This window comes from Chaetodon trifascialis, chromosome 4 (assembly GCF_039877785.1).
Source record: "Chaetodon trifascialis isolate fChaTrf1 chromosome 4, fChaTrf1.hap1, whole genome shotgun sequence".
Taxonomy (NCBI): Eukaryota; Metazoa; Chordata; class Actinopteri; order Chaetodontiformes; family Chaetodontidae; genus Chaetodon; species Chaetodon trifascialis.
Window position 1 is genome coordinate 21,042 of NC_092059.1, and position 25,747 is coordinate 46,788.

A 25,747-nucleotide genomic window follows, 5' to 3' on the forward strand; every position below is an offset into this window, starting at 1 on the left:
AGATGATTGCTTAACGTTATGTTACGTGATACAAAGTATTATTTCAGAGGGCAAGTGCACCTCTTACCGCATGTGTGTCCAGAGGATGATGCGAAATTTTGTTTAAAGAATCAAAGTCCACACATAGTTTCCTAAATCGTTTTTATTGCAAGAAATATTATCCACCATTGACTCTGATCATTAAATGTGTATCAAGCAAGTAAGTAAGGTAAGCAAGACAGTTTCTGTTACCAACCAGCGTTTGAGCCAACGCAATAATTTAGAACAATCAGACTGTTTGACCAGAACTTTTTTATAGGTGTCCTACACTTTTTAACAGACACCCTGCAGCCAATCAGAATCGGGTATTCACCCAGACCATGGTATAACAAGGAGTTATACAGTCTGATGGAGTTACATTTACACAATTTCACTTACAATTTCAACTGATTCATAATCAGAGTACAACTATGTTTTCTCAGAGGTTAATCAACTATTTGGATTGTAATTGTGATGTTTCAGCGGAGCACTCAGTGGGTATTTGTGCATTCAGGCAGTCTGCGATACTTCGCCACGCTTTCTCTCGTTGTTCTCTAACTGTGGTGGTGTTGCCTTTCTTTTTAATTTGGTCCTTCGCCTCCTCGTACGCCTCCATGAGGACTTCTGCCTCTGACGGGGAAAAGTAAGCCGCTCTGGTTGCCATGGTGAATCGGTGAATCTGTGATCGATGGCGGGGTCTATTTGAGCAAGCCGCGTGCACATACTGATCCAGGATAGGTTTCAGCTGGCTTGTTGAATCTGTGTCTGCTCATCCTGTTTTGGTCTTTGTGCAACCGATTAAGCCTGGACGCTCATGTTTTGGATTGGTTGAACTCAGCTCAGTCACTTCCTGGATGTCTTAATCCTACTTTTGTGCAACGGGCCCCTGGAGTCAAACAAGATGATACTACGTAAACACAAATAAAACGTCTCCAATACTAAAGTAAACACATTTTTCTTTCTTCCAGATCTGTAAAATGTGTTGCACTAAACTGTGAAAGACATGAGAAAGTAAAAATGCGAAAGAAATAGGTTCCATAAACAATTTTATTACTCAATAAACAGTCAAACATCACAATTAGCTGCAATTCAAAAACAAATTACAAATGAAAATAAGAGAAAAATGGATCAGTATACAAAAAAGGTTGCAGTTTCTGTACGTCAGGTGGTTTTTACTTGGAAGCCATTTCTAAAAATATGAAATACAATTTTGTTCATGCAGAAACTTAACAAACTGCATGTGCCACGGAGCCCTGCCTCTTGTGTGCTTAGTGGCTTAGGGACTTGTCAATCACCTGATCTCAGCATCTTAACAGTTCAGACACACTTCTACCTGAACCACTTACATTTCACATCATTTGAATCTGTGAGATAACCATTTAATAATACCTGTAATACATTTTAATGGCTACCAACTCATGTATGCAGGAGAAACTATTTCTACACAGAAAAAAGAAACTGACCAACTGCTTCACTCTGTTGAAAAAACAACCTTGACTGACGAAGTCAAACAGCAGACTAACTTCCCCTTGTAAACTATGTTACAGTCCGACTCCGTGTGTTCAGTATCACTTAGTATTTTCCTCTGAAACATCTGCAGCACTTTGGAGTCATATTACAGACTCACGCCTGCTTTTTAAAGCACAGGAAATTCAAACATGTGAAACCAAATTCTGCTGCTCACACAGATCAAGACAATCAACGAACCAAAAACATTTTACTGCAACAAATGATGTCATGAAAAAAAACAGGCATGCTGGGAAGAATAAAATAAACCCACAGTGACAAACCCTAACCCAAAAACGGCTCAACTGACAGCTGCAGAAAAACAAAAAAACTTATCTGACTTGTTTATTTCTTCTTAACACAGTCAAGACTCCCCCTCTTCATCCATCACTCACTCCCTACTTGTGTCCTTTGCTGGTCTTGAAGGACACCTGCAGGACTTTGTCTCCCAGTCGGTACCCATTCAGGCTGTGGATCGCCATGGCAGCCTCCTCGTAGTTCGTCATGGTGACGAAGCCGAAGCCTTTGCACTTGTTGGTGTTGAAATCTCGGATCACTTTTACGTTGACGACGGCACCAAACGGCCCGAACATCTGCCACAGGATGGCCTCATCTGCATCCTGACCAAGATTATATATGAAGATGCACCAACCGGTGGACGAGTTCCCAGAGACTCCGCCGCCACCGCCGCCCATGTGGTCAACGCTCATTGGAGAAAACCTAGAACAAAATGGGAAGTACAACGAAAGCTGCCAATCAGTCAGCAGCATCTCAGTAGTGATTTGTCAGTCGCAAACGAAATTGCTCTTAGAGCCGGCAGAGAGATAGCGAGAGAGAGAAAGAGAACGCTGGACAGGTGAGCAAAGTAAAAGGTGAGTGACAGCAGGAAACAGTAAAATTTGGATGCTTTTCAACGACATGGACAATACAAAGGCAGAGTGTGATTCTCTAAACTTCTCTATGTTTTTTCGCTGTAAATATTTAAAAGTTTATAAATCTTATACATACAATCAGAGATTGGATCTTTTTGAGATGAGTATTTGTTTTAGTACTTTCAAATGTATTTCTTGTACCACTCTGTTCCCTGTTGAGTAGAATAAGCCTGATAAATAATAAACATTTGCTATAATGTATGTTCTGTATATTAGTAATTCATTTTTAAACAAAATTTTACATTGTTTTTGGTAATAAATTAGTTTAAGCGACAAAAAAAATCTGAGGAGCCACTTGGGAGCCAAAAGAGCCAGAATTCCCATCACTTCATCTCAGTAATCTGAAAACTCACCAGTCAGTTTACAGTAATCCGATTACTATGACCATGTTAAACACTTAAGTCATGGTGACAGGAAACAGTCTGTTACATGATGTTAGCTGTTGTCCTGCCATTGGACAAACACTGACAGGTAACTGTACCTGAACCTCTGGGCCTGATGATGGACAGGTCCTCCGAAACGCCGTGATTGGCCATGGTACATCTGCGACATCATCTGGGAGTTCCTGGCCTGATTCGGATTGGCGGCGAACTTGACTGTGATTGGCTCAGAGCTACCCGGGGGCGTGTGCCCATTCAGGTGTTTGACGGCATCCTCGGCCTCAGCTCTCTTATCAAACCGGATGAAGGCCACGCCCCGTGACAAACCTGAAGAGCCAATGAGATTAATGGTGAGGCGTGTCAGGACTGAAGGGCTGTGATTGTCTACATGACTGTATGATTACTGAATGACTGCGTTACCAGAGGCCTGGTCCACCAGCACTCTGGAGTTGATGATGTGTCCGTAGCGAGCGAACATGTCCTCCAGGTCCTGCTGAACAAGTGTCCTCGGTAAACCGCTGATGTACAGATTTGCATCTTTGATCATGTCCGAACTCGGCCGAGCGAACGAAACCTACGGGGAGGAAACAGGAAGCGTCTCAGGCGGTCGCCATCAAAACCAGAAAGAATTCAAATAAAGAACAATAATCAACACTGAACAAAATAAAATATACAGTTACATCCAGTCTTTAAAGAAAATCCAGGAATATATTAAATGTTTAAATATTCGATGTGAAGAAATACAACAAAGAACTCGTTATCCAGAATTTTCCCAAATAAAATATAAACATAAAGACAAAATAAAAACATCCAAACAGGCTCAGATCATTAGGCATGTTGTCAAAATGAAAGAATAAATTTATGAAAATAAAAGTTCGACACAGCGTCACACTGAACTGAAGAAAAATCACAGATTCGGTGTCATCATGTGTCGATTTTAAAAACGGGCTGAAAATAATTTACCGATTCAGAAAAACAGAAACAACATGACAGCAGAGTTTTAAAAATACCTTCATCCATCAGACAGTTTGCAGGAGATAGCGCCCTCTACTGTCCAGGGAACATAACACATCTATCAGTTGAGACAGGAAAATCAAAGAGCACCTTTTGCACATTACCTTGATAGTTTTAGACTGTAGCCTCAGGCCATTGAGGGTACTGATAGCCCTCTCTGCATCACTAGGGTTAACAAAGTTAACAAAGCCGTAACCTAAACTGTGGCCTAGAGAAACACAAAGGAAAACAACAAAATAAAATAACAAAACCGTCTGTGTTACAGCCTCCACACATTCTGGATATTCACAAACTGAGTACAGGCAGTAAATCAACAGCAGAAAACCTTTCATACAGTGTGTCCATTAAATTCTTCTGAACAGATCCAGAAAACTCACAATGACTCGTTCAGTTTCTTTAAACACTGGTTATTTCGTCAGAGTGAGACCTCCCATCAAAAGCTGCTCATCAATCACCGACATTTTCACATTCAAAACGACATATTACAATGATCACAGTGACGAATCGGAGCCGAGGCATCACTGTTTCACTGGAGTCAACTCTGGATCTCTTCCCAGGTGAACTCAGGTGAACGATGCTCTCTGAATGCATGCGGACATATTATATCCACCTACATACATAAAAGAGACTCGTTTGTGTCTCTGTGTAGATACATATATAGGAATGAAATACATGTATACATTTCGGCCACTTGGTGGCGCCCTCTCGTTGGGAAAAGGGACTGAAGCAGTCACTCTGAGGAAAATTTGAGTGCAGAAACTGAATGTGGAATATCAGTCAGTCGACAGTTTTCTTGACTTGTTCAGATCAAGAAGTTCAGGATGTTCAAACACTCGTTATTAAAACTTTACAGACATTTTCAAGGCCTGAAAAATAAAATAAAACAGGTGAAAAGAGCTTTTAAAACAGGTGTACATTCTTGTTAAAATCAGTTGAAATACTCAAAACAAACAGTTTGTCGGGTTGGGCGATATTTATTTTGTCTTCATTGAAGTGTCTCTGCATTTAACTTCTTCTGTAACAATATGATGTAACATCTAAATATTTACTAGTTTATCACACCACCATCAGTAGGTGTGATAATCAATGAGCAGGACACATTTGTATGATATTCAACTAATTTATCTGTTTGATTTAAAGCATTTTTACAACAAAAACGATTAACATTCTGTTTACTGTAAGACGATGCACAACAATGCCACAAATATGAAATAAAATGTAGTCTGACCATATTGATCCATATTGCCAAACCCTTTTTTAATCAATTACCATCAAATACCTTTTAAACACTCAGACTGTCAGTAAACCTGGTGTGAAAAATAAAAAAATATTACAACAGTACAGAAAAGAAAAATATTCAGTTGAGACAAAAAAACTCACAGAATTGCCCTTAAAAAACAGTGAATTAAAAACAAAATCTAAATGAACAAAAATCTGCTGATTCGCAGGGAGGAAAAAAACACCTGAAAACATTTTTAAAAAGTCTGAAATATTAACAGCTGCTGGAGAGTACACAAGAAATACTGCAGATAGTACTACGATAATAAAACTGCTGTTACTAGTACAACTACTACAACTACTGCAGCTAGGACTACAACAATGTAGTACCATGAAGTACACTTATTTACTAAGTAATTTTCTCTTGCGGTATTAGTACTGTAGTACAGTGAATCAGACCCCAAGCTTTACAGTAGTTCTAGTCACACTTACTCTATCTCCGCAGCACTGTGCCGTTTCTCTCAACTAGCCTTAAAGGCTTTAGCACAAAGCAGACGACATAATAATACGATACTATTGTGTCTGCTCTGTAGTACTGCAGTAGTACTTTTGAACATACATTTGAAGGAGTTGTAGCTCGGAGTGCTCATGTTCTGCCACGGTGGAGGTTTGGTGTTGTAGTACAAGTACTCTGCAGTGTCAACAGCACTACTGCAGTATTGCGGCGGGAGTTACCTGCCACTTTGTCCCTGATGAGTTTGGCGGACTCGACGTCGCCCACGCTGCTGAACAGACTCCGCAGTTCATCCTGGCTCATGCTCTGCGGCAGATAGTTGACGATCAGGTTGGTTCTGGAGTCATCGTCCTCCATCATCTGCTCGCTGTATCCGTTATCATAGAGCTCCTGAGTTCACACACAGAGACACAAACCTACCTTTAGTTACAGCACAGACTCACCTGTAGCTCCCACAATTCAACAGTTGGACTCAAACACCAATATCATTTGTATGATAACTAATTGAGCAAATGAGAGGGCAGAAGTCACCTTTCCAGCAGCTCCTTTGGTGGCATGTTGACCGTCTCGTATGTCATTCTGAGAAGTCTGAACCTCGCACACCTGAGACACACACACACACACTCATGTTACACACAAAACACACATCAATGCAAAGGTATGTACAGGTAATGTAGTACCACTGTTGGGGTGTTTCACCTGTCACCTGACCTACAGTCATTACTACGTCTGTATCTCATGAGTTATTGATCTAATCTGGAAGTTATTAATCAACTCACCTTCAGGTACCTGATGTGTCCTCGTCTTAGTGCCATGGAGACAATTCTGGTGGTTCACTGCGCTTGAAACAAACCAGCTTCATGTTACGAACTGTTCATTACTCAGCAGTGATCAGTCGGGACTAACCCACGTCCACCTGGCATTAATATGTGATCTGGATCAATAAAATGTGTTAATGCAGCAGAACACGCTGTGATCAGAATGTTATCAGTTCAATCAGACACGTCTGGAGGTGTTAGCACTGGTCTCAGATCAGGTCTCAGCAGGCGCTGGGAATAATTCACTTTTAGCAGGCTGAGCCGTAGACTGATCAATACACTGTGTTGTGTCTGTTACCATCTGAATCATCGGCAGACCTTTACGATTCTACATCAGTTAAATCTGACTGCACCAAACGTTTCTGCTTAAACATTCTGAAACGTTTCCCGCCGACACTGAAACCGGGACTGACCCGGAACAAAGCCGGTTCCTGCGGACATTCCGTTAACAGGCCTGCTGGCGCACATGTACCGATGAGTAGTAGTTTGTGTTACTGCGTCTGTAATTAGGAAAAATGTTACGATACGGAGCTAAAAACCAACAAGCGACCAGCTAACCACGTTAATGTCGGCCACATGTTAGCACCGTGGCCACACAAAGACGCTAAGCGGCTAACGGCAGGAGCTAACGTTGCTAACAGACGCCCTTTTCTTACCTGTTACCGTGGTGGACAGGTGACTGACTGTCTGGACACTCTAGTTATATTGACCCGCGGACGGACGTTGTGCTGGTGCTTGGCCAACAAATAGGCTTTAAACACAACAGGTTAGCGTTTAGCTCAACTGCGCTCCACACAAAGGAAGAAAACTCAAATGGAGTGCAGGAAAGTATCGCGATACCACAGCTACAGTTTCTTCTTCCTCTACTTCCTCTTACCATGTTGTATTATGGCGGTTGGCAAACAACTGTTTGGCGCATTATCGCCACCTTCTGGACTGGAGTGTGGAGTGGGATAGCTTGTAATTCTACATGAGAGCCTAATAATAACCCCCGTGCTCTGTAAAAACCTAAATATAGCCCTGTACCCAACATCTCCTGAATTCCTCCTTAATAGCTCAGTCATACTCAGTGTTAGTTGATTCCTCTGGAGTGCTTGAGTGCTTGGAACAGTCACTTCTTGTTCTTGTTCTCGTATATGTCTATGGTTCTTCTTCTTCTTCGTCTTCCTCTCTCTCTTTCTCTCTCTCTCTCTCTCTCTCTCTCTCTCTCTATATATATATATATATATATATATATATATTTTATTTATTTATTTATTTATTTATTTATTTATTTATTTATTATTATTATAAGATAGGACTTATTGATCCCACACAGTAGTATTATATAATTATTAATGTCTAATTAATTACTATCAGTAATTAGGTGGCACGGTGGGACAAGTGGTCGCCTCACAGCTAGAAGGTCCTGTTTGAATCCCGCTGTGGGTGCTGGTGGCGTGTCCTCCGCCATGCCTTCAGTGCCTGCTGCTCGAGGAAAAAAGGAGGCCTTTCTGTGTGGAGTTTGCATGTTCTCCCTGTGCTCACCTGGTGTATCCTTCATAAAATACCCCCACTAAAAACATGCAAGAAGACCACCACCTGACCAATGCTGACAAAAGAAATTGGGTCCCCGGGCACCGGTCATATGGCAGCCCACCGCTCCTGGTCCGCTGCGGAGGAAGGACGGACCAAGGATGGGTTAAAGGCGGAGAATTAATTTCACATATGCATGGCACGTACAGTTTCCCCTCCCTAACTTCGCATGTTGTGTGTCAAAATGTGACTAATAAAGGCTTTCTTCTTCTTCTTCTTCTACTTATAAAGCCATAAATGGTCACCATCTTATCTTAAAGAGCTCATAGTACCGTGTTACCCCAACACTGTGTTCCCAGAATGCAGGTTTGCTAATGGTTCCTAAAGTCTCCAAAAGCAGAATGAGAGCCAGGGCATTTTGCCTTTCTCTCTCTGGTGCTACATGAATTGAATTGAATTGAATTGAATTGAATTGAATTGAATTGAATTGAATTGAATTGAATTGAATTGAATTGAATTGAACCCTAACCCCTTGCATAGTTCAGGCCATGGATGTAGCTATTATAAGATCCAGTGCTTTCCTCCACCTTTCAGCACAGAGATGGGTCCACAATGAAAATTACACAGACCACACAAGCCTCATTGCATGGTATTACTCAGCTCCAACACATAAACCAACATTCATGTGTACATCTACATCTACAATATCCATCCATCCATCCATCCATTATCTATACCGCCTATCCCTTTCGGGGTTGCGGGGGGCTGGAGCCTATCCCAGCTACAATGGGCGAGAGGCGGGGTACACCCTGAACCGGTCGCCAGCCGATTGCAGGGCCACATGAAAGGACAAACAAACATTCACACTCACACTCACACCTACGGACAATTTAGAGTCATCAATTAACCTAATGAGCATGTTTTTGGTCTGTGGGAGGAAGCCGGAGTGCCCGGAGAGAACCCACGCATGCACGGGAAGAACATGCAAACTTCACACAGAAAGGCCCCGCCTGACCCGGGGATCGAACCGGCAACCTTCTTGCTGTGAGGCATGCGCACTACCTGCTGCGCCACCGTGCAGCCCATCTACAATATAATCTACTGAAATGCCCATCAAAATACTGCTATTAATGTGATTCAGGTAGGTGTGAAATGTGCTGTCTTTGCTGTTCACAGTTGGCTGTGTGTCAGATTCTTCTTAATTAATCAACACTGCAGGATCGCACAGCATCTTAAACAATAAGTCTGTCTGGAAATTGAGAAAATGATGGCCAGGATCTGATGGTAATTAATGTTCTGTATCTACTGTGGTGTATATGTATATTATTTATACTGCATATTAACAGTGCATTACTCTGCTCTACATTAGTCAGGTATTGATCTGTAAAAGTAGACTGACTTCATCCATTTTATTGCAGAGAGAACACACTTGACATGCAGATGGCTGGGACCTTTGTGTGTGACAGTCTGACCCTAAACCTAACCCTCCAATGGACTCAGTTTAGGAGAGTATATAGCTGCAGTGCTAAATGAAAAAAGAAAGATGAATTTAAAAAAGACAAATACACGAAGAATGAGGAGCACTAAAGCACCGTGGTTGCCCAAATGAAAGTCAGGCACCAGTAATTGACTTTAGAATCAACAAAAGTTTTAAGTAACAACAGGTGTGATTCACCTGTAACATCGGTTTTCTCTCTCTGATGGTTGCTGTCACACCACTGATTCAAACTGCTGCACTACAGAGTTTAAAAAACAACAACAACAACAACATATTTATTATTGGTGGCCACATATTTAAATCCCTACATCTTTACATTACTGGGTAGACAGGGGTCACGTGCATGAGTACCCTGGGATGGTATGGTACTCTGGATCAGCATTAACAGCAGCAAGTCTCCCGGTTCGGCTGTTTGGGGGCCTGCAGGAGCGCTAGTATGGATCCTTACATACAAACGGTAATCTGAGCAGCAAACAGACCCCAGATCAGCTGATCCATCATCAACTCAGCACACACCGGTCTGAACCAAATTATTATTAGCTTCAGTCACGGTACATGGATACTGTTCTTATTGTCTGTGCTTTTTGTTTTATTTAGTCGTTGAATTATTTTTCATCAGCGTTTGTTTTTTTTTTTGGTGATGACCCTACCTATGTGTATGTGACGTCACGGGGTCATTTCCGCTGCAGAAGACGTTGCTGCATGTAAACAAAGCGGAGTTAGCAGCAGCAGGTCTAATGGAGAAAAAAATCATTTTAATCAGAGATTAAGTGAATAGAGTTCAGTTTGTTGAAACGGATCCGGAGCTGAGAATCTGTGTGATGGAGCCCCACTGCGACTGAACCGGAACCAGCAACATGTCCATGGAAGACCCGTTCTTCGTCGTCAAGGGGTCAGAACTGTTTACATCGTGCTAACCATGCTAATGCTCACAGGGGCTTATTGCTAGTGTTAGCCTGCGAAGAGCTGATAGCTTATCGATAATCAGTGTAGCCGAAGGCATGGACACCCGTTTCATTCGTGGTTTAACATCAGACAAATATGCAGCTAGCTAACCGCTATGCTAACGTTAGCCATCAGCGGTTTGTGAGTGAGTTAGCATGTTAACACAATGCTGTGATGTTAGCGCAGAGCTCGCCAGGTATCAGATCAAGTCTACAATAGAATAAAGTCTCACATTTCTACTTACTGTAAATCAAACCGCGGCGTTTTCTTTCTATGGATGATAATAATGTAACAGTGATGTCAGACATGATGTGTCAAAGGTTTATTGTGATTTTCTTCGTTGAATAACTCCGTTTTAGTGAGATGTTTAAATCCCGTCAAACTTCATTTTCTCCATTTTAACGTGACTTTTAAATTCACCTTTTAATAGGCTTTCCATAGAAAATTATATATACGTGTTAAATTTCAATCTTTAGGGAAAAAGGCGCCTGCCTGTACTGAAGTCCTTTCTTTTACTCATTTGCCTTAATTATTTGGTTCTTGAAATGGGTTGAAATGGCTCTAAATGAGCATTTTTTGCACCACTGTTACACCTCAGGACTTTCTTCTGTAATGCACTTTAATATAACCTCAGCTTACATTCCTGTTTCCATGTTTATTTTATATACTGTTTATTTTACATACTGTATAAATTGTAATCTGCAGCTGTTTATTAACAGATCACAACATACTCTCTCTCTCTCTCTCTCTCTCTCTCGCTCGTTTCGTTCGGTGTACACTTGCCGTTTACTCAATGGCAATAAAATTTGTCTCAGTGTAAGTCTGGTCTTTGCGTTGCGGTGTCGTGGGGCGTCCCACACGCTGCACAACAGGTCGTTTATTACGTCACACTACACAGTACAGACGCCCAATTATTGTTCACAATCGGCCACGACGCTGGTAATTGGTCGGCCACGACAAAATCATATAATATCCCTTGAGATTAAAATGTCTTTTTCATGTCTTTTTCAAGGAAGACCTGGCCAAAATAGCACACCATTTCAAGGTTACTGTTTTGGTTGTCTGTCCTGTATGGTATTACTGTAAAGTAATTGTAGTGTTGGGGTGAACTGCTGTTTTAAGTTTGTTACCACCTTTTACTTCAAGTCGAGAGAAGTAGAAAAAAGTTCCGTTTTAGCTCTGCTTCCTGTGTTACTTCATGCTTATTAGAATATAGGCCAGCTCAATTCATGTGAGTTGTTGATGTTAAAACACCCTCTGTGCCCTGCGGTCTTCTTTTCGTGGATAGACATTTAAACCAAACTCCATTCTAAAAGTAGGTGTTTTATGATAGAATGTTTTAGGGCTGGGCGATAAAACGATAGCTATATGTCTCGCGATAGACACGTAATCAAGATCAATAAAAAATGTGTTCGATAAAACATTCAATAATTTTTTTCTTCGTTGGAAGAAACGGTTGTGAAGCGAGGTTGGTTGCATGAACAAAGGCACTCGCTTTCAGGTAACTGAGCAACGTAGGGAGTAATCGATGATCAGTGAGAGAGACACGCTAACACGCCAATCACGTAACAGTATCAAGTTCGGTTGCGCCGTCTCGTTGTCTCGTGTTTGATGCTCTGCGAGGAGTGAGATGAGAAATAGAAAGCGAGTCCTCCAGCGAGCGAAGAAATCCTCGATAAAACAGGGAAAGTCAGCTCAGTATGGAGTTTTTTGGATTTTATAAGTCGGACCGTAGTCAGACCAATGTGGTCTGTAAATTATGCAAGACTGTCGTCCCCACCAAGACCAGTAACACCACAAACTTATTGAACCAGCTTAGCCGCGCTCACTCTTTGGAGCGCAGCCGTATTCGCCAACGTCCGCCAACCGCAGCACCACCGCACAAGCAGCTGACCGCCATGCAGAGGTATCTGCTTCAGTGCCTGATGACAAATCATCTAAAAGACACGAAGACGTAACGGAGGCAGCGGCATCTCATACAGCTAAAGACACGCTTCACTGAGCACTGAGGAGAAGCCAGCTTACAAACAGCTCTGACACATGCTTTTTTTTTGTTGTTGTTGTTGTTGTTTTTGATAACACACTTGCAATAATAATATAATTGAATAGTTCATGTATGTTTAGAGTAAGAAGAGTGACTAAAGTTGTTCATATGTCTAGGCTGGTTTTATAGTTCAATCAATATTATTGTACTGTCATGTCATGTCATGTTTGTTTACAGATGTCAAGTCCACCTCAGTTTCTGCTATGTTTACAAAACTTGCAAGTTGAAAGCCCAACTTGCCCAGCACAACAAAACTAAAGACAGACAAACAAAGACATTTCAGAACTTGCAGTCAAGACATAACACTTCCGATATGCAGTTGCTCACCTGGAGGCAAAAAAGTGAAGACTCAACACAAAATGAGTTACAGAATAGATGGGTTAAGAATTTGTCTGACAGAGTACTTACCCAGCCGGAGAAGGAGGTTTTAGCTAAAGGATTGAATTTTGCCATGACACCACAACAAGTCCCAATAGTTGATCTGATCACGGCAACAGAATCAGCTATAAAGAAAAAGAACCTAACAGAAACACAAGGTGAACAGCTCAGGTTGAAAGTGTCAGCAGCTCTCTCCAATGCTAAACCTCCCCCTTCTAACCTCACCCATGAGGAAAGAAAAGCCGTGACATCACTGAGCAAGGATGAAAACATCACAATCTTGCCAGCAGACAAAGGGAGATGCACGGTAATTCTTAACACAAATGATTACCAAGACAAGATTCTTTCACTACTCAATAACAGTAACACATATGGATGCCTGAAACGAGATCCAACCAGCAGTTACAAGAGAACAATCATCGAATATCTGCAAAGTTTACAGAAAGATGGAGCCATTTACCGTTTGCAATATCACCGGTTATACCCACAAGAGTCCATCCCGGGCATCTATGGACTCCTGAAAATACACAAAGAAGGAGCGCCTCTCAGACCTATTGTCAGCAGCATCAACTCTGTGACATACAACATTGCTAAGTTTGTGGCCAACATCTTAGCACCACTGGTTGGCAATACGCCACACCACATCCAGAACTCTATGGACTTTGTAAATAAGGTCCAGGACTTAAAACTAGACCCATCAGAAACAATGGTTTCCTTCGATGTCACATCGTTGTTCACATGCATTCCAACTCAGGATGCAGTGGAAACAGTGAGGCGGCAGTTGTTACAAGACAACACTTTGCAGAACAGAACTACCCTTAACCCGGAGCAAATATGCCATTTACTGGAACTCTGCTTAAAAACCACCTATTTTCAATTTAGGGGGAGGTTTTACAGGCAAAAACATGGGTGTGCGATGGGTTCACCAGTATCCCACATTGTGGCTAATCAGTACATGGAGAACATGGAAAGAACGGCTCTGAACTCTTTCAAAGGAACAACACCAAGTCATTGGTTCAGATATGTGGATGACACATGGGTAAAAATCCAAAGCCAAGAAGTGCAAGCCTTCACCGAGCACATTAACTCAGTGGACAAGAACATCAAATTCACTCGAGAGGATGTCAAGGACATGAGTTTGCCTTTTTTGGACTGTGATGTCTACATTGGAGAGAACAGGAGCCTCCATATTGGGGTTTACAGAAAACCTACTCACACAGACCAGTACCTCCTTTTTGACTCACATCACCCACTGGAACACAAACTGGGTGTTATCAGAACTCTCCAACACAGAGCTGATAATGTTCCAACCAGCCAACAGGCCAGAGACAAGGAACACAAACACCTGAGGGATGCCCTCAAAACCTGTGGTTATCCCAGCTGGTCTTTGTGAAAAGTTCAGCCGCTTCCAGAAAGAACAGGGTGACAGAGGAAGAAAAGAGAGACAGACGGCATAACATTGTCATTCCATATGTGTCTGGTGTATCAGAGAAACTCAGGCGAATCTTTAACAAACACAACATCCCGGTACATTTCAAACCTGGGAACACTCTCAGACAAAGGCTGGTGCACCCCAAAGACCAGACCCCTCATACTCAGAAGAACAATCTGGCGTCTGCAGTCCAGTGCAGAGAGGAATGCACAGACTTATATATATGGGAAAGAAACAGCCGCTGAGCAGACGCATGGCACAACACAGAAGAGCTAACTCTTCAGGTCCAGACTCAGCTGTTTACCTGCAGCTCGAGGAGGAAGCACACTCCTCTGAGGATAAAAATGTGCATATTCTGGACAGAGAAGACAGATGGTTTGAAAGAGGAGTGGGAGAAGCCATCCATGTCAAGGTTGAAAAACCATCTCTGAACAGAGGGGGGGTCTGAGACACCACCTATCTCCCACATACAATGCCGTCCTTTCATCTCTTCCAAAGAGATTCAAAAACTCAGCCTCTGAAAATAAACAACAAAGCCATTCACACATGGCTCAAAGAGCCCCCCAATGACAAGAATGGGACTCTAACAAGGCAGACGACTGTCGTTGACACTCAAGGGTCGCACCCTACCCGCCTTAATGGGGGATCATCTGCCTCACAATAGAGTGATAGCATCCTTGGTTTTGGGGGTTGGCCTCACTCAGAGGATAAATACTTGAACCTAACACCATTTCATTGGACGAGAGCTGTCCTATCTCGTCTGGTGTGCATGAACTGATGAAGCCTGCTCGGATGAGAGGCGAAACGTCTTCCAAGACAAACTGACAAAGTCCAGTTGCGATCGATTGAATGCCCTGAAGCTTACAATGACCTGGATGAATGAGAATATTCACAGGCATCTTACAAAAGACTGCACATATTTGAAAACATTTTATTCAGCAGAAGGTGAATCAACTTGTGAACTTCCTGCACTAAACCTGCAGAAAAAAAAGTTCTCAGATTTCTCTCTGTTTACATTTTTACACTTTTTTTACATTTATTATTTGAGTGTTTTCCATGGTTGTGTTGACATTTCCTTTCCTTTCTGCCTCGATAGCTGAGGGGATTATAATCAGAGGAAGGTTAAATTTAAAATAAAAATGTTTAAATTGAATGTATTTTTCTCCTGGTCCTTATTTCAAATAGGTCATAAAAAATATCAATAATTATCGATATCGTCCGATATAAAACACTTATATCGTGATACAGTTTTCAGCCATATCGCCCAGCCCTAGACTGTTTTATGGTACTAAGATTGTTTTCTGATTCACCTTCATCTACAGGCACAATGGACACACACTCAGTAACATCACTGACTAACCTGTGATGGTTAGTCAGTGTCTTGAAGCCACAGATTTCTTCTTTTACAATCCTTCACTCTTTGGGGAAGTAAAGAAAACTCATAAACCCTTTTTAAAAAAAATGTTTGATGTGCAAAATGAAAGCTTGTAGGTGTGGTGGTCACAAGTTTTTTTCCAAAATCAGGAGGGTTAGCAAGCTCACCCTGATATTCTTTGTTTTGAGCAAGTTGTCATTTCCCCAAATCTCTATAATGAAGGTGGAGAGTGTAAAGTTAGCTTGATTCACAGTCACAATGGCTGCGGTTGGGTCAATGTCTTCTTCTGCTGGTCTGGTCCAATATACAAGCCTAAAAAGTTTTGACTTTATATGAACTGACTGAACCAGCATTTGTCATCATGAGGTGTTCTGGCAAATTAAAAGGGCAGCTCTCAGCGATGTCAATCCTTTAATGACATTCAACACAGGGCAAGAACTCAAAACACAGTGGCAAAATACAGCAGGAGCCAAGAAATGTCAACTTTAAAACTCCAACACAAAAATGATCTTTACCAACAAACTCACCATGTTCTGAGCCAGACACATTACAAACACTAAGAAAAAGCCTATAACGTAAAATTACAATAACACATTTTGATGTTTTCTCAAGTTGCTGAGGCTAGTCTTATTTCTTATTTTGACATTTAAATTTAGAAGTAGAAAAGTTCAGCTGAAGGGTTGTTGTGAGAAATAAAAACACGATGTGTCACCCAGGTGTCCTGATTACGACACTACCTCACTGTCCTTCATGGGCTCTCATTAGCTGAGTCATGTGTGACACCTACTGCTGAAATTTGGTATTACTGGTCAGTTATTTTCCTTAATATCAAACCAGTTTAAAATTTTCTCCATCGACTCTGCCCTAACAGTAGCCATTATTTCATGTCGTTTGATTGTTAACAGTGAAGTTCAGAAGGCGGTGAACGCAGCTCAGAGCCTCCATCACAGATGGAGCGAGCTGCTGCAGGAGGGGGGCGGAGCCTCCAAGGAGGAAATGGACTGGACGACCAATGAGCTGAGGAACAGTCTGCGCTCCATTGAGTGGGACCTGGAGGACCTCGACGAGACCATCAATATCCTTTAAAGAGTGTGTGTTTTTAGTGTCTCTGTGAGTTCAGCAATTTGAAGTGTGAAAACCTAAAGACACGTGAGTTTCTTAACTGTTCGTGAACGTATCGTTGAGTCCAACCCAAAGAAGTTCAACCTGGACGCAGCTGAGCTGTCAAAGAGGAAAGCCTTCATCACCAGCACCAGACAGACTGTCAAGGTATGTTTTATTTATAAAATCAATTAAAACTCACCTGATGTGCTCAGGTGAGCAGACTCTGCAGGTTTGTTCCATTTCATTCCGAAACTTTTCTCTTGAAGGAAATGAAAGAGCATATGTCAAGTCCAGCTGCTTCCTCAGTGGACAGAAAGAACAAACAGGTAACTGCACACACTCACCTGGTAACCTACCAGAACAGGTTTGTTATTCTGTTTTAAAGACTTTAAAGAGTGGGGTCTGCTCATGTTGTCTGATTAGAGGAAAGTGGTAACGATATCAACGCTGCACATTTCATTTTCGCACATACCATTGTACTGGTGCTGGTGTTGAAAGTTTTGTAGCACAAATTGTAGCATGAGTATAAAACTTTCTGTTACGTCTCTAAAAATCCCCACAAGAAGTGCATTTCATCTTTTCATCTTTCATCTGGCTGCCTTTGAATTAGATAGTCATGGGAAACTGTCGGAAAGAGCAAAACAAAAAACGCAGAAACTGGGTCACAAAGGCTACAGTGAGCGATGGATATAAAATTATCAGAAGGGCATCAAGGCCAAGGAGTCGGTGAAGTACCTGCCCTGGGTACCTAGGATATTGATATTGAGATGCTGCAGCAAAACTAACAATATGTGTTTGTGTTGTTGTGACATCCAGGCTCTGCTTGGTGAGCGCGGTGCTCAGGGTCCGATCTGGCAGCCCAGTCCTGATAAATACAGTCGACTGGACCGGCAACTGCAGAGCGCCAACTCTCAGTTCATAGAGGAGCAGCAGGTCCAGCAGCAGGTACAGTAACACCTGACCAATAAAACAGGCAATAGTGGACCTCTGAGACAACAGTAGACTTTAGACTGCTTCTTTATTGATCCCAATTTGGGAAATTATTTTGTTGCAGTAGCAATTAAACATATTGACGACGACAGAACGTATACAAGATTTTTATTTTTACAAAGTAACAGAAAAGTGACAAAAAAATAGACAGGAATAACAGCACTGAATTTAACTAAAGATATAGTTATATAATATGTATTAACTAAGGATATAAACAAGTATTTGCATTAAAAAATATGAATGGGGATATGAGAAAGTTTAGAATGAAAGAAAAAAAAGAATAAAATTATTAAATAAAGCATATGTGTTTGTTTCTATCAGCTGATAGCAGAGCAGCAGGATGAACAGCTGGAGCTCGTTTCAGGAACAATTGGAGTTCTGAAGAACATGTCGGAGAGGATTGGCATGGAGCTGGACGAACAGGCTGTGTAAGAACTTAAAGAGTCACTACATTAATTATGAAGATACGTCATCACTGAAAATCCTCTACGTTGTAAATTTATTTCCAACAATCTATTTATGTGACGTCTTGTACTTGAACTAGTGCAATACTGTCTCAAGCAAAGTGACATAATGGTGAGATTAGAAGCAGCAACATCAGCCAAGCATACTGCTGCACCAGTCAGCAGTTTGGATACACCTTTTCATCCAATGGTTTGTCTTTATTTTTATTATTTGCTACATTGTAGATAGATATTGAAGACCTCAAAACTATGAAAGAACACGTGGAAGTATGTAGTAAACAAAAAAGTGTTAAACCAAAATGTGTTTTATTCTTTGGATTCTTCTGAATAGCCACTGTTTGCCTTAATGGCATCTTTGCTCACTGTCGTCATTCTCTCAGCGACTTCATGAGGTCGTCACCTGAAATGGTTTTCAGTCAAGAGGTGTGATGTGTCAGAAGTTTATTAGTTGAATTTCTGTCCTTCTTAATGAGTTGGAGAGCATCAGATGTTGTGCATAGGTAGTAGGTTTACAGTAAACAGCTCTATTTAACTACTGTAGGAATCCATGCTATGACAAGAAACACTCAACTAAAGAGAAACAACATCCATCACTTCCTGAAGACATGAAGGTCAGTCAGTCCAGAAAGGTTCAAGAACTTTGAATGTGTCTTCAAGTGTTGTCACAAAAAACCATCAAAGTCTCAGATGAAACTGGCTCTCGTGAGGACTGATCCAGGACAGGAGACCAGGAGGTCCCTCTGCTGCAGAGGAGAAGTTCATCACAGCCAGCAGCTTCAGAAATCAGCAGTTAACAGCAGCTCAGATTAAAGCTGCTCAGAGTTCAAGCAGCAGACACATTTCAACATCCATTGATGGAGGAGACTTAATGAATCAGGCCTTCATGGACCAAATGAGAGAGACCAGCAGGAAGAAGAGAACTGCTCAGGCCAAGAACCAGAACAACTGCACATGAGACCAGAGGAGACCTGGACTTAGGTCTGATGAGTCCAAATCTGAAATGTTTGGTTCCGGCCATCGTGTCTTCATGAGGCGCGGAGAACGTGAACAGATGGTATCTGCAGGTGTGGTTCCCACCATGAAACGTGGAGGAGGAGGGTTGATGGTGTGGGGCTCAAAGCGCACTGAACCAGCATGGCTACCACAGCATATTGCAGCAACATGCCATCCCATCTGGTTTGTGCTTCATGGGGCCATCATTTGTTTTTCAACAGGACGATGACCCAGAATACACCTCCAGGATATGTAAGGGCTGTATTACAGGTAGCCATTTCTACATTAGACATAACTGCAAAAGACCTTCATGAAGATTACAATTACAGTCATTTGCAGACGCTTTTATCCAAAGCGATGTACATATGAATTCACACACTGATGGCGCAGCATTGGGGGCAGTTTTTGCGGTTCAGTATCTTGCCCAAGGATGCTTCAGCATGTGGACTGCCGAGGCCAGGGATCGAACCACCGACCTCCTGATTGGCAGATGACCTCTCTACCTCCTGAGCCACAGCCGCCCCAGATTCTGCAGACTCTGGAGTGGTGGTGCTTTGTTCTACTGTGCACCTGCACATGTATCAGCTGTCATGGAAGAGTCATCAGAAGAAAATTTTCCTGCATCCTTACCATCCTCAGAAGTTTGCTGAGGAACATCTAACCCAAACCTGACACACTTAGGAAACAAGTCCTGTGGACTGATTAAGTTAAAATAAAACTTTTTGGCCACAAAGAGCAAAGTTGTGTTTGGAGTGCAGATTTTCATGAAAACAAAACCTCTCCAACTGTCCAGCATGGCGATGGATCAATCATGCTTTGGGTTTGTGTTCAGCTGCTGGACGGAGAACATTTCACTGGTAGAGGGAAGAATGGATTCAGTGAAATACCAATTAACTCTGGAAGTAAATGTCTGCAAAAAAGCTTAAGATGAAAAGAAGATGACTTCTACAACAGGATAATGATCATAACACACCTCAGAATCCACAATGGACTACCTCAACAGGACCAAGATTTTGCAGTGGCCCTGACAGTCCCCCAACCTAAACATCATTGACATCTGTGGATAGACCTCAGAAGAGCAGTGCATGCTAGACAGACCAAGAATCTCACAGAACTAGAAGCCTGTTGAAAGGAGAAATGGGTGAAAATCCCCCAAAGATCTGATCCTAGTTGTCTACAATAAGCATTTACAACCTGTAATATTTGCCAAAGTTGGTGTTACTAAGTACTGACCATGCAGAGTGCACAAACTTGCTTCTGACCCTTTTCCTTTTTATTTTAAAACTGTAAAAGATGGAAATAAACAAAGTAATCTCATTTGGAATATTAAAGAAATGTGTTGTCTTTAACTCAATGCAGTGTGGAAATCAGGTAATTTTTTACCCAAACTTTTGCAAGCCTATGGGAATTCTTCAACACTGATGGAAAATCATTCCAGGTGACGACCTTGTGATGCTGCTGAGAGAAAGTTCAGTTTGTTTTGCTCTCCAGCTCTGATGCCACTGCCCCAGTACATTGCAGTAAGAAAATTGTCCGTCCAAAATTATGAACTGTACTTTCAACAAGCTTCAACAAAAGAGGTGGGGTCCACAGCAGGAGGTGTATGGGGTAAAAATGGGAAGTGAGGGACAACAGTTGTTTGGGGTGAGAACAGGTCCTTGTTTTCAGGGAACACATTGCCTCAGGTTGTTTTGTGGCCTTGTGAAATTATTTTGTGTTTTTGCTGCAGGATGTTGGACGACTTCAGTCATGAGATGGACAACACTCAGTCCAGATTGGACAACGTCATGAAGAAACTGGCTAAAGTGTCCCACATGACCAGTGGTAATCTGTCCTCAGTGTTTCTACGGGATTAGTGATAGAAATAAAACAACAGAACAGAAAACTAAATCTTTTTCAGCTCTAAAGGTGTTTACTTCAGTTTGTCCTCTATGGATTCAGGCTTCTGTTAGACCAGATTTACTGTAAATACTCTGTCTAATGTGACCAGCCCTCAGTATTGATCAGAGATCAGAAACGGCATCACAGAGTAACATTAATCAGGTGTCTGTAATCAATACCTCACCTGTATTAGAGCATCAGTCCATGTTCTGATTGGATGAAGCTCATCAGACTGAAATTTTAAGGTGACAACGGAAAGATGAGAAAAAGACCAGTAACTGTTACACTTAACTATATCTATATCTAAGATGTGGCTAATAATCGTTAGGTTAGTTATACAGTCAGTTATAGTTATTTCTATTCATGGTTTATTATTACTAGCTAAAGTTAGTGATAGTTGGGATTATTGATAGTGATAGTTATATTTGTTGTAAAGTCATTAACACTGTGTTTTTGCAGATCGTCGTCAGTGGTGTGCTATTGGTGTGTTGCTCGCGATCCTCTTGGTCGTCATCCTCCTCTTCTTCATCCTTTGATTGATCTTGTCAGCACAGAACCCGTCCTAATATTGTGTCTCCTGGACTCTGCTGAACTCTCCTGGACTCTGCTGAACTCTCCTGGACTCTGCTGAACTCTCCGGATTCTACTCAAATCTCTTGGACTCTACTGAGCTCCCCTGGACTCTACTGAACTCTCCTGGACTCTGGTGGTTCGTTTTGAAACGAAAAGTCAAAAATCAGACACCTGTCAGTCCATTTAAGTCCTCTCCCTGGGCCAGCTGGACTCCTGTTTCATAGATCTGCACCTAAGGACAAGTAATACACCTAAGTAGTTGGCAGAGAACAATCATCCAATCAGGCTCCTGGAACAGCAGAAGCAGACTGAAATCTTAAAGAACAGACACCACCAGTCCACCTTTAAACTCACTGTTACACACAAACAGGATTTAATGTTGTTTAAGATCGGCATAACAAAGATCGTAAAACAGGCACACTCCAGTTTAGCTCCAGTTTCGCTCCAATTAAACTCCAGTTTAACAGCACATTATGCTCTGTCACGTTTTAGTGAAACTGAACGTCTATCTTTATCAAACAAAACCGCCCTTTTCTCTTAGTATTTAAACGAGAACTTTGTTTAAAATCTGGAAACCAAAAGCTTGTCGGTCAGTTTGAACCAGTTACTGTTTAGACTGGACTCTACTGATCTCAGATACCACAGACAGACTTTGTTGGACCACACTCTGTGTAAAAGATTGTACAGGAATCTACTGGACTCTACTGGACTCTGCTGGACTCTGCTGGTCTTTCCTTTTCCTCTGAGTGGGACTGAAAAGGCACTTTGGTTCTTTAAGTGTTTGACTGTTACAATTGTGGCAGAGGTCAAAAGTCAAAGCAGGTGGAAACATGTTCAATGTGTTTTAATGTTTCATGTTTTACAAAATTATGATTGTGTTTGTTTGGATGTTTTATTTAAAGGGCTGAAAGTAACCATTTCAATTCCAGTTACATCCCAATTTAACTTAGTCTAAATCTGCTCCACTTTACCTTGAAAAACTCCAGTTAAACTCTCAAATCAATCCCAGTATAAGTATGAGTTTAGTAACATAAATTTAACTCCACTTTAGCTTCAGTCTAATTCTACTTTAAAGATGCAGTGCGTAAGAATTTAAGTTTAAAACTTACTACATGTTAATTATCATCCCAACATAAAGAAGTAATAGTTCTGATGTTGTGTCAAAGACGTATGTATTGTGTTGCAGAGATATCTACTGAAATTAGCATGCTAACCAGCTAGCTGCAGCCCGTCCTGTCCGATAGTATAGGACCCATAGTTTCAGCTGGGAGATGTACGCAAGTTTGCTACATTCCTCAAGCTCTCTTAGCTTTTTTAGCCTAATCAATAAACAAAATAATCTACAAAATATCAAGACAGGAAATATTTTTACTCCTGTTTTCCTTGTTAAACATAAAAATACAACACTACATTTTCTGAATTCAAGTTTCTCTCTTTTACTGAACTAAGGCTAGCTTAATTGCCAAGTTAACTCATCCTAAATCACACTGTATTCAGACTCACCAAAATTATCTTATTAGAAAATATTGCGGCTCTAGATGATGATTTCCCACACCATTGATGACTGATCTTCCTTTCACGGCTCTCCTGTCCCAGCCTGCTGCGTCTTCATTGTCCCCGGAGTCAGGGTCCTGGTCAGAGCCGCTTTAAATCACCTCTGTGTTTTCTCTGTCTTCTGGCCTCCTCCCTCTGGGTTCAGTTCTGATCCAGCTGTGTTCACTGGGAGGCTGTTGAGTCTTCTGTTGCACGTGATGTAAACCTCAACAATCTCCTGGTGCCCTGAGCATTGAATCAGGGCAGACTCCAGTCAGCTCACAGGCCACTAGCTGCGCAGCTAACTGATCTATCTTGCTGATGGCATCTAGAAGCTACAGCAAAATGCAGTGAGCAGCCGTTGGCAGTTGCTTTGCTGACATGCTGCCCCTGTTTCTTTGGAGGTTAATTCTTACCCATTACACCTTTAACTCCACTTTATCTGTGCTTTAACTCCAGTTTAATCCCAGTTTAACTGTGAGTTTATAGTAATTGAAATTTATCTCCAGTTTATCTTCTGTCTGTGTTTATGTTAACTCCATGTTAGCCCTCTTTTGTATTTTTTTCTTTTAACTCCAGTTAAATTCCATCTTAATTTCAAGTTAAGTGCAATTCTGACTTCAGGTTTTCTTCATTTAAACCCAGTTTAACTTTTAACAGTTTTAGTCTATGTTAACATCAGTTTGATCCTGGTTTACCTTCAGCTTTAATCCTGCTGTTTATTCTGAGGTTGGAGCTCGTTGAAGGTTTTCTGAAAAGAAAATAATCTTTTTGAATAATAGTGTAAGAACACTAAAACTGTTTTTGTGATTTTTCTGTTTACAGTTTGTGTTTGTTTTTGTTTCACTGAATTTAAGCAACTGATGTTTTAATGTTTTATTTTTTATTTAGTTTCCTCAAATGGTTTATTTCATCTATGTTCTATTTTGTTTTCTGTACCATATCGATCAGTTTATTGATCAGTGGACTGTTGTAGTGTTAAACTATCATTAATTCAAACGACACACTTCCTGCTGCTCCTCTGCAATAGAAGCCTCTCTCTAGTCAATATCTGGAAGGCTTTTATTATGAAGCAGCAGCAGGAAGTGAGTCCTGAAGATTGGCAAGTGAGGTCACTGCTTGTATGCTATACATTGGTTGTAATCAGGTAACAGTTGCATGAAATAGCTAATTACATCATCCCGCACCAACAGGCTTATGGTACGCATGGCAGTGAAAATTGCACAACTGAAGGTGATGAAATGTTAGAAGTAAAACTATTTCCTGTTACTATCATGAAAAAATAAAACCGCAGTGTTCAGACCTCTGACTGATGGAAATTAAATTCACTAACTTCGACGATTAGTAACTACATTGTTCTGTTCAGTCTGTCAGTCTTTCAGCACCAACTCTTCTAAAACGCAGTCATTTTCCAACACATTTCACAAAATAAGTGACTTTTTCTTTGCATTTTTCTTTCAGGGAAAATATCACATTTCATCTTTAATTAGTCTTAATTGGTCTTTACTGTCAGACTGCATTTTGTTTTTAAGTGTTTCTAATTATGTAATTTTAATTACATATATTGAGAAGATATATTCCTAGCTTTATTTCTGAAAACAAACAAAAATAATTAATAATAACTCTGTATCTTGTTGACAAGTCATGAATCAGACCACCAAAACAGATCAGTGACTGAATTACAACTGAATAAAGGCCATAAACTGTTATTGATCAGTTTAATTAGGCAAACTGTGTTGTTGATGAGTGAATGAAAACAATGTCTTTATTATTTTCTTTTTTTTGTCAACAGCTGAGAATTTTTGCATCTGCGGATGAATTTTGTTTGAATAAACTGATCTTAAAAAAGAAAAACAGACTGATGTCTTTAAAAAAAAAAATTCATGTTTACAACAGCAGCCAGAACAGCCAGACACTGACCACCATATTTGACGTTTATCACAAGTATATAAATAATTAATGGCTGGTTTATAACATACTATAATTTGGTATTTGAATCTTTGACTATTTTCATTCTAAATATTTTATTAGAGTTTGTTTTTTGTTCCCATGTTTTTTTCTGGTAATTTCAGTTTGTATTCTATAGTTAAAATATTGCACATAATGTTTAGATTTTTTTGTTTGTTAGGGTCCACATTAAGTGTCAGTTTACAACTGCAAATGAAAGAAATACAAACATACACAATAAATGAAAATTAAAAAAATCCTTTAAAATGAACAGGGAAACAATTATTTATTAAAACTGAATATTTATATTTTGTTACATCCTCCCCACCTCAGAACAATATAACAGGAGATATGAAGCTACAGATTAGAAGAAGTTCTTTAATTTGTCAGAAAGTATAAACAAACATAAAAATACATGACAGAAACACTGTAGAGGTTTCCTTAATTCTTTAAATGTTTATGTGGGATACCAAATGATCCAGTACAACAACACTAGCAGCACTAACAACTGTTAGTGCGTTACATAATGTCAGTTAACTTTATATCATTTTCTAGTGTTAATTCTTCCAGCAGCTCAGAAGGTGAAGAATGAACAAAAGAGAAAATGTTTTTCATTATCAGATAAACCTGCTGATATTCATACTGTTATTCAGATAAGTAAAGCTTCTGCTGACA

General features: G+C 40.8%; 2 protein-coding genes across 7 annotated transcripts; one reads left to right on the forward strand and one right to left on the reverse strand.

Moving 5' to 3' along the window:
- Nucleotides 1-1,049: 1,049 nt before the first annotated feature.
- Nucleotides 1,050-7,247, reverse strand: LOC139329980 (ELAV-like protein 1). Of its 6 annotated transcripts, none has more exons than XM_070960669.1 (8): nucleotides 7,057-7,247; nucleotides 6,362-6,418; nucleotides 6,114-6,185; nucleotides 5,804-5,972; nucleotides 3,955-4,058; nucleotides 3,257-3,410; nucleotides 2,938-3,163; nucleotides 1,050-2,244 (listed from the first exon to the last, which is right to left on the reverse strand). In XM_070960669.1, exons 2-8 carry the CDS (start codon nucleotides 6,395-6,397, stop codon nucleotides 1,923-1,925), a joined length of 1,083 nt encoding a protein of 360 aa, XP_070816770.1. In that variant the 5' UTR covers nucleotides 6,398-6,418; nucleotides 7,057-7,247; the 3' UTR covers nucleotides 1,050-1,922. The 6 variants fall into 6 exon arrangements, with proteins under 6 accessions (XP_070816770.1, XP_070816771.1, XP_070816769.1 ...); XM_070960670.1 differs by having other exon boundaries at nucleotides 6,362-6,516; nucleotides 7,057-7,235; XM_070960668.1 differs by having other exon boundaries at nucleotides 6,362-6,423; nucleotides 7,057-7,222.
- Nucleotides 7,248-10,081: 2,834 nt separating this feature from the next.
- On the forward strand, nucleotides 10,082-24,461 carry stx6 (syntaxin 6). The gene is made up of 8 exons (XM_070960845.1): nucleotides 10,082-10,305; nucleotides 16,493-16,662; nucleotides 16,762-16,856; nucleotides 16,958-17,017; nucleotides 17,508-17,636; nucleotides 18,003-18,109; nucleotides 20,868-20,962; nucleotides 21,479-24,461. Exons 1-8 carry the CDS (start codon nucleotides 10,271-10,273, stop codon nucleotides 21,553-21,555), a joined length of 768 nt encoding a protein of 255 aa, XP_070816946.1. The 5' UTR covers nucleotides 10,082-10,270; the 3' UTR covers nucleotides 21,556-24,461.
- Nucleotides 24,462-25,747: the final 1,286 nt, after the last annotated feature.